Raw genomic sequence first — 9924 nt, forward strand, 5'->3', positions numbered from 1 at the left:
ACCATTGTCTAACAAGGCCAACAAGACAATGATGCAAAGCACAAACAAGGGCTGGTATTGCATGCGTACACAAGCACTCCACTCCATTTTTAGAGAAAATGAGAGATGCCACCACCAGACATTGACATATAACAATGAAACATTGGGTGTGCATGATTTGAACAGAAAGCACGATAGGAAGTGCACAATTGCAATTTAGTAAGAGATAAAATACCGGTAAAAAAAAACTCAATGTCCACCCAATAGCGCCATCAGGACTGAGTTGAGATGACTAGCACACCTGTTACCGAAGAAAACCTAATCCGTAATGTTTCCGATCTCCCCTTTGCATCCAAATGGGACTCATTATTCCTATGTTGATTTTTTTGAAAGAGCCATAGCTGGCCCTTTTCCCCCGAGTACTGAGTGAGTATAACCCGAACAGTCATACTGGGCTCACTACCAGGCCCGACACTGCCAACCCCATCACTATGCAATACATTAAAGCCCCACAGGGAAAGGTGATAGGGATCCATTGTACTAGACAGTGGTTCTTCTACCATTCATAGTTTCCTACAGAATTGTAGCTGCGCCGGTTAGCTAATTTAATGCAAAAGTATATATTTTTCAAAGGATTTTAGGAAAAGCAAGGATACAAAAACAACTAGGTGTCCTTTACTTGTAACTTAAAAGTTTAACCACTAGCTGTTGTAAAACAAATTGCTTCAGCTTCAAGTTTGTCATGTGTGGACGTCCTAACTTCCTCCTACTCGAATTTGAGTCGTACTTCAACTCCACCACGTTGCACTTAATTGTCCAAAACCAAGTTGGGTAAACGTAGTTGGAAGCACTAGTTGGGAAGAAGCCATCTGACAAATCAATGCAGTATCGCTTACTTTATTAGCTCATCGTATGACCACCACAAAGCATTTACATACAAGTAGACAAATGATCAAGTGAAATGATGAAGTACATTTCTCTCAACTGCCTGAAGATTACATAAGCCAATTTCTTACTGTGTTACACAAGAAACTAAAGAAGTAGTCATAGAAGATAAGCCATCGGTAAACTTGACTCCAAATAAGAATAGGGTTGCTGATGAAGATACAGTAGAGAAAATGACATTTTCTGACTGCTTCGACATCCCGTGAGCCTCGTGATTTTGTTACTTATCTATCCCTAAAGCGGCATGCTCTGCCGCCCTAACAGTCAAAGCAGCTGTGCTACTCTACTGCCGGACAAACTCAAAGGAAGTTAAATAAAAAAATCAATCCAGGTAAGTAATTCAACGTCAATATAAACTGAAGAACGGAAATGTTGCTAGTGTGATGTCATATTGCATGATCGCGAGAGAAAATGAATCAGAAGAAGATTATGGACTGCCAATTACCAAACCTACAAGCATTAATAATCATTCAATAATGTAAACCATTGGGCCAAGAAGAGTCAACTGATACAAACGAAGCAAGTAACGAGCTATAAGTTGCAATATAGATATTACAACAAACAATCACATACTTAGTAGACGCTCTCCATGAAGGGTACCTTTAGTCTTTGTTGTTCGAACAACCATGCACGTCAAAAGAAGTACACAGATAAATATAGGCAACCATGGTTGTTAAGTAAGTACAACGTTTTTATGTCTTACAACTTCTGAAGTCAAGACAAGGATAAAACCATGGAACACTCTTTTTAATCCTCCCATGTCCTCCCTCATACGTTCAGTTTCAGCCATAACATGTACGGAATTCATTATCAATTATTCGAGCAAACATAAATGAGAAAATTAAAGTATTCAAAGTATGGTTCCAACTTCCAAGGTAATCTGATCTTCGCCAGATCCCAAATATATGCATACTTAAATGATTCATGACTTAAGAAATTCAAAATCCACCAGCTAGCACTTTAAAAATTCACAGTTATATGGGCAGAATAAATTATGCAAATGGAAGAATATATGGAAAGAGCTCTTTGATTTTGAAAGTATTATAATAATCCTAACAAGGTGAAGCTGATCACCTGCTTGGTGTCTCTATCTTCTTTTTGTTAACGCCTGGATTCAACTGGGTGAACTCTGGTTACTGTAAGCTTTTAGAGGCGTAGGTAAATAAAAATGCAGTTCTTCCGAAAATCTAAATTCTAAAATGGTAGTTGTTGACTGTGAGATGATTCGTTGCGAAGATCAAAAGACGCCGTATGTGATTGTAGATTAAAATTTAGAGATATGTATCATTTTTGTCGTTGAACGAGCACTCTTTTGCCAACCAACAAAAGGAATGTTATCCTTTGGCTCTCATATGTGTTGTCAGACAATGACCATGCATGTTCAACTTTGAGGATTTGGATTTTGGACGATCTTCTATTGGATTATTTAAGTGAACAAAGTTTCTGTTCCTAGACAAACACTCATGCTATTCATCAAGAAAATATGATATACATTCAAAACCAATGTGTGTATCTGAACGGATATACAGATGGATACTTAACTGCAATTCTTTCTTTTTTTGTAATGAATAAGGTCAAACTCAAACATAACGTGATTCTCTCTAATTGTGTAATTAAAAGTAAAACAAGTTGGGGACTAGAAAAATGTAATGGAACTCTCAGCAGTCAGCACAATCATCGGCTTACTTAGACGAACTAAGTCGACAGTTTGCAGAGGAAATAAGTTAATTGAACCTTTGCTTTAATAGCTTTATAATAGGTTGATTTTATTTTCTGCGAATGTTTCTTTGAGTTCCAACGTACACACAATCCCGCATTAGTTGCCTGCAGGCGGTGTGTATATTATACTAACTTTATATTATGTTATTTACTTATTTCAGCTTAAACTGGATAAATTCGTGAACCCCAATAAACGTATTGTTTGGAAAATTGGAAGGAGTTGGTTATCTGCCTCGTTAGCAGATGTACACCATGATACCAAAACAAAAACTAGGTAAAAACTCAAAAGATAAGAATATATGCCCGCATGCAAGAACCTAAACCATGATGTAAGTTGCAAAGCAGCAAATACTTGCGATATATTAACAGCATGTTCTCATCCAACCACTAAATCTTTTCAATAAAATCTCAATGACAACTATAGAATATATATATATAATCCCAACCCACGTCTAAACAAACATCTAGTAGTATAGAATTACACGATTTTTCTGTCTTTACGATAATCTATATAATTTTCAGCAGCCAAATTAAACTATAGATAGATGATGAATTACCAAAGTAAGACTATTAATCAGCTATCCCGTCATGCAGGTGGGTTTGTAGGCTTCTTGAGTTGTTCCTGCTTACATCTGGTAAGGCATTTATAATATTTTCCAAGTTTGCCGATCAAAAGAAAATGAAAATAAATAAGTTATCCATCCCAACAACAGATGAGTTTAGTCCAATTGAAAGTGCCGTATGCCCGCAGCACATATACCAAATGGTGGAGTAAAACTCAAATGAAAGAAAAGAAAATTTCTAAATAACCCGATACCAAAAAACGTCAACTTTTGAACTTGAATCGGTCAGGTGTGTAGGGAACACTAAATAACTTTTTCTAAGAAGTCAAACCTCTAATGTTCTACGCGGGAAATTAAGACCGAATCGACAGACAACTTAGAAAATTCCAATTACAGAGATACACACAGCGCTGAGCTTGCAATAAATTATGCAGGCATCTTTCAAGTTTTGACTTTCATCTTTCTATGTACGTATGTATATGCCCTATATATGAATGCGTTGATTAGTACTAGTACTTGGATCTAAATAAATTCTTGGTCTTGTTTTTCTTTTTTTTCATCAATAAATGGAGAAAAAACCAGATCCAGAAATGGAGATTCCATTATATTTTAGATGTCCAATATCAATGGAAGTCATGAAGAATCCAGTAACAATATCGACGGGTTTATCATACGAAAGAAAAAACATCGAGAATTGGTTCAACGTATACAAGAAGAAAACATGTCCAGCCACCATGCAAATTCTGCAGAATTTTGATGCAACTCCGAACCATACACTTCAACGACTAATACTCGTGTGGCAGGAACGAGAATCTAAAGCGATCGATAATCACCCGTCGTCATCTATATCCATTAAACATGATGAGTTGGTGTCATTACTGACTACCATTGAATCCACCCCGTTTAAGGTAAGTTCCTTAAAGAAACTTCGGTCTTGTATTGAATTAGGATTTGAGGTTAGATTAGATTTTGTTCACCTAGGTGGTATCGAAGTGCTTAGTCGAATAATCACCCAAGTTCTCATCGACAGATCAGATTTCATTACATTCCGAGCTTGTGAAGAAGCTTTAGGTGTTTTATATCAACTTCCGATATCAGATGACGCATCTATGGATTTGTTATCAAAACCGGAATGCATGAAGGCCATGGCAATCATGCTGCAACATGGAAGTGCCGAGGCACGGTATCATACGGTAACAATCTTTCGAAACATGTCTAAAGTTGAGTATAATTGGAATTTGGTTGTTCAGGATCAAGGAATGGATTTATTTAAATCCTTGTTAGAATTAGTATCCGATGAGATCTATACAAAAGCAAGTTCTTGTGCTCTTGACGTATTGATAGACATTTTAAGCTCGTCGAAGCAAACTAGGCTAAAGGCGATCGAAGCCGGTGCAATTTGCGTATTAATTGAACTACTACCCGACTCCAACAAATCAATTTGTGAGAGGATGTTGCTTATTATCAAATTACTTTGTGAATGCGCTGAAGGGAGATTAGCTTTTGTTGATCATAAGTTAGGGATTGCTGCATTATCAAAAAAGATACTTCGAGTTTCAATCTGTGCAACAAAGTTAGGGGTCAAAATATTATGGTTGCTAAGTAGTTTTCATCCAAAAGAAAAAGTTATTGAAGATATGTTAATGTTTGGATCGGTGAAAAAAATACTTGGATTGTTACATATCGAAGGTCAATCATCGACAAAAGATAATGCTGTGAAGATCATCAAAATGCATGGGAATTCATGGAATAAGTATCCTTGTTTTCCTAGCGAGTTGAAGGATTATTTGAGATTAGCTCAGGATTCAAATTAAGCAAAACTATTAGCTTATAATCTCAGATGTGTACATGCGAACTTCAAAACAAAACAATTTTTTGTGCACTAACTTCTTGTTAGTGCATTTGTGTGTAATCATGGGATTCTATTTATTGATTTGTTTTAGGTAATAATCAATAATGGATTGTTGTTGTTTTTTCCGGCTTTTGTAAGTGTAAAACAAAATATGAATAAAGATTTATAAGGAATTTTATGTGTTTATTATGTTTCTTGGCGAAAAATTGTGTTCATTTGCATACGAGGATCCATGGACATGCTTATTATCTTTGACATTTTGTCTTGAAATTTGTTTTCATGAGACATTTCTTTTCAAGTGCACCAGTCGGAACTGTAAACTTGACATTCGGAATTCAGGTAGGATTTTATGGTAGTAGTATTTCTTGTTGTTTGTTTCCTACTTCCGATGAATTGTGAGATGCCTATACCTGACCAGTGCCGGGAAAAAACGGCCATGGAGAGTGGAGATTTAGCATTTAAAAGAGTTGCCGTTTCAGCCATCTGCTACTCACTCCGTTCCTAATTAATAGGTTGGTTTTGTTTTTAGAGAAAATTAAAAAAATTATTACCTCTATTTCAAAATAATAGACAGGTTTGTGTGTAATTAGCATTTGACTTTCCCAGTCAGAAAAACAGCCTACCAGCTAGAAACAGAGGGAGTATTAAATACTTCATCTAACTGATCACCGTAGATTAATTAATTACTTTAATCATTTTTTAATTCTACGTGTATGCCTAGGAGATGATACAAGAAATGGAGTCTGATTTTAATAAGTATCCCATCTTTTTTATGGCCATAATCTGACCATTACTATCTGAAGGGTTTAATTGGTTAACTACTTAACTGGAATTAGAAATCACCAATCTCTCTTCCTATGTTTTTCTGATAGTCAAAACTCACTTATCTCAGCATATTATATAAGGTGTTGAGGGATAGATTGTATTAGGAAGGATGGTGTTCCCCTTCCTGTGATATATAAAATTATAAATCGAAATTCGATAGTATTTTGACTAACTATTTAACTGTGCTATCTTTTCACTTTTGCCAATTCTGCATCTATGCTTTCAATCGTATGAAACTATTAAGCTTTTTATGTTTTCATTTGCCTCTCATATAGTGCGGACATTTTCTAGCAGTGGGTAGTTTCAATGTGGGAGGGGATCATGTATACAGACCGTAGAGTTTGAGTATTTAAATTGCACTATTTTACCTTACCTTGGTATTTGGGAAATTGTTGGAATTTTTGAATAGAAATATGAATAGGTGTGTCAACTCACTTGAGTCATTAGTGTCTTATCCCAAGGGATGTGACTCCGCACTAAAGGTTGTGACTCCTGATGAAAGGACTTCTCTAAGAGTCACCTCTAACCTATATAAACCCCACATATTCTCCATTTCATGTGTATGTTTTTTAGAGTCATAAAACTAGTACTAGAAATTTAAGAGTTTGCATGTGTCTTCAAGAGTTAAAGAAGAGTTTGTGCTACATCCATTCGCGTTCGTTGTTCGGTGTTATCGAAGTACTTTGAAAAACATCGAGGTATTATTGAATGTTGGAGACATATGCCGCTAAATCTGTAACAGCATTATATACAGCGCATCAAATGTCTTAAGCAAAGAGATTACTCGCCTCAATACACCCAAGTAAGTTTGTTTAAGTTTTGTGATTGATCATCTTCTCTATCCTTCTTTTCTTGTTTTGCTGTTGGTATTACGAAACGTAATAGATAGATGGAAACCGTGTTACAAAGAGTAGTAACGGATCGATGGATAATACACGAGTTGTATTATTGGAGAATCGGTAACAAAGAGAATTATCCAACAATCTTAAGACATTTTGATTATCTTTGTTACTGATTATGTATGTGTTTAATCTCTTAAACATTGAACCACGGCCTGAACTTCGATTTTGGTTGAAAGAAAGACATATGGATGTCGAAAGACATTAATGTAGGAACCAAACACAGTTGTATTGAGAAGTGTGTGAAGGGTTACAAAACAAGGGTTAGGGTTCAGCTATTTATAGCACATAGTGAACCACTAAGAGACGGACTAGTACATAAAGTAAAGATAAAGAAACTAACACTAGGTTTACACTTATATCTTCTAACATTCCCCCTCAAGCAAATGTCTCAACAATGTGCATTAGCTTGTGGATACATGAATGAAATATAACAACTCCTAGACCTTTAGTAAACACATCCGCCAACTGATGTTGAGATGGAACATATGCTAACTTGAGAAAACCATCTTCAACCAGTTCTCTAATGCAGTGATAGTCAATCTCCACGTGCTTGGTGCGAGCATGGAAAACAGGATTTTTGGCAAGCCTGTTTGCTCCAATGTTGTCACAGTATAGGATGGCAGGCCTACAGATATCAATACCCAAGTATTTTAGTAAGTAAGAAATCCACAAAATAATCCCAAACTGCCTTTGAAGTTGTTAACCCAAGATTACCAGCAGAGACAGATCTGGTAAACGTAGCATTGAGACAAGATAAAACAAACCCATCCATCGAAATCCAGTAGAGATACTCAGGATTTGGAACCATAACGCCATTTTCTTGAACCTGGGAGCAGGAAAAATATAGGTTCCATTAATAAAAAGGAAGCAGATTTGTAGAGGTAAGAATGGTCTCAAACTGGTGTTTCCAAAGTAAATAATTTGTGTTACCCAACTTGAAAGACACAAATTTGGAGATATCTTGAAAAGGTAGAGAAAAATTAAAAGCAGTGGTTGGAGAGTTATTAAGATTCTGCTGTTGTAAGGCTTGAATCAGATCTGTGATTAAGTTATTTGGAGTAGCCATAGTATTTAATAGATGTGCAGAAGAAATCAAGAGATTTCAGCTGAAGTAGTTGAGAATTAAGTGTTGTTCTTGCAGCCGCCAGGGAGCAAGAAAGAGATGAGGATCGAATTCAATGTAAAATATCTGATACCATGTAGGAACCAAACACAGTTGTATCAAGAAGTGTGTGAAGGGTTACAAAACAAGGATTAGGTTCAGCTATTTATAGCATATAGTGAATCACTAAGAGATAGACTAAAACATAAAGTAAAGATAAAGAAACTAACACTAGGTTTACACTTATATCTTCTAACAGTTAGAGATATGGTGCCTGATATCTGAATTAGTTAAATTTCAATTTATGCAATTCAAAAATAGACCCCATCTGTTTGGTTCATAAATGTCTCAGGTGTGGCTTGGGCATTGGCCTAGCTTGTCAGCGGGGATAATCTACCATTTACTCTTACCATAGTACAAGAATTAGGACATGGGAGGCTGCTGTGTAGGACTACAAAAACTTTTTTTGACAGAACAAGGGCAAAATAGAATTACAAAAACTTACCTAATGTTTCTGGAAGTTCTCTCTTTATTCCCTCCGCGTAGGCATATCTTTCAGAATAATTTCCAAAAGTATGGGAAATACGGATTTGAGATGTCTTGTACATCAAAGGGTGAACGACGGTTAAGTTCCCATGCTGTTGATTGACGGTTCTAATTTTCTTGAAAAATTGTAACACAGAAGTTGTGTATCGGGATCTCTTCTCAAAACCCAGTTTTGAATATCCCAATCTCTTTATTTGGTGTTTGACAACGCTTTAAAGATTCTGGTGGCTCTCCCTCCCAACTGGAGAGGAATTTGGATAGATCCTTTTAACCGTGTATGCAAGACACTCTGATTTAGGGCAGGAAATCAATTCTAGCGATTTTCCAATGTTTTTGGTTGCTCTTTTGATTTTGTGGTAAGAAATGAAAGTTGTAGACCAGGATTTTGTCTTGATTACACTTTTTAATCTCCATTTGGAATCGAGATGAGAAAGACACAACAAATCAAAATTGTTGCGGTTATCTCTCAAAGAGACGTATCTCTTCATGAAATGACTTCATTTTGATGGTTAGCATTTTGTTGACATTGTGGGAAACGAAAATGCTTCTGTGACTTTGATTACCAAGGCGTACCTGATTGAACGATTGCACACAAACGATGTACCTTTTCATGTGGCTGTTCACGATAACTGCCCATGTGAACTTGCACGTTTAAGGCCTATTGTCATTTTTAAATCAGAACTACTACTTTTGGTTTAGCGTGAACTGATTTCTACAAAGTATGATGGGTTATTGTCCTTTCAGTCTAATTTGTGAACAATCGCATCTTCTCTATCTTCATGTTTATAAAATGACATCATCTGTTATGATGAGTAAGTGGCATTAAAAGACTACGAATGGAGAACCAGCCAGATCAGATGTTAATAGCCTGTTGGTTAACCCTTAATTTGGGTTGACTACATTCCCCATATCACGGTAGCACAGTATTGTGCAATGCTCTCATGGTCATGTATAACCATGAAATGTGGGGGAATGAAGGAGATGTTGCGCCAAAGCCTGCGGAAGCCTTTAGGTTTGCACTACTACGAGGTATTTCAATATCGCCAAGAACACAATCACACACACAAGAAGAACAAGTATTTAACGAGGTTGAATCCTCGGGAAGGAATATCAATTTTATATATCACCGTATAGGTTGAAATATACAAAGCTCAAGCAGAGAAGAAGAGAAATCTTTCTAGTTCTGGTGTGTTTTCTCTAGTTCTCTCTATGGCTATTTATACACATCAATAGGAGTGGACACATTCCTTAACAAGGAAAAAAACTTTCCTACAAGTATAGGGTTTCCTAACTTAGCTCTAAGAGACAAACCTCTTAATCTTCTATACTTAGGACACAAGTACTTGGTTTCCTTAACCAACTAGATTTCTTAATCTAGACCTTGACCATCCTGCCAATAATTCTCCACCTCGGATCATGCATTCATGCATGAGGCGATCAATAGACAAAATCACCTCCATCTTCCAACGTCGATTGAACCATCACTGGCTA

The 9924-nt window shown here is 36.4% G+C and overlaps 1 protein-coding gene and 1 long non-coding RNA gene across 2 annotated transcripts; one reads left to right on the top strand and one right to left on the bottom strand.

Annotated features, from left to right (window-relative positions):
- Nucleotides 1–3709: 3709 nt before the first annotated feature.
- LOC113323869 (E3 ubiquitin-protein ligase PUB23-like) lies at nucleotides 3710–5247 on the top strand. The gene has a single exon (XM_026572215.1). It carries the CDS (start codon nucleotides 3773–3775, stop codon nucleotides 5018–5020), a length of 1248 nt encoding a protein of 415 aa, XP_026428000.1. The 5' UTR covers nucleotides 3710–3772; the 3' UTR covers nucleotides 5021–5247.
- Nucleotides 5248–7161: 1914 nt separating this feature from the next.
- LOC113321623 lies at nucleotides 7162–8927 on the bottom strand. The gene is made up of 3 exons (XR_003346807.1): nucleotides 8393–8927; nucleotides 7500–7611; nucleotides 7162–7410 (listed from the first exon to the last, which is right to left on the bottom strand). It is a non-coding gene; the product is annotated as an uncharacterized LOC113321623 (long non-coding RNA).
- Nucleotides 8928–9924: the final 997 nt, after the last annotated feature.

This window comes from Papaver somniferum, chromosome 11 (genome assembly GCF_003573695.1).
Source record: "Papaver somniferum cultivar HN1 chromosome 11, ASM357369v1, whole genome shotgun sequence".
Lineage (NCBI taxonomy): Eukaryota > Viridiplantae > Streptophyta > Magnoliopsida > Ranunculales > Papaveraceae > Papaver > Papaver somniferum.

Bases quoted from the DNA above. Each gene is read 5' to 3' on its own strand.
- LOC113323869 (XM_026572215.1), top strand. From the start codon at position 3,773: ATGGAGAAAAAACCAGATCCAGAAATGGAGATTCCATTATATTTTAGA.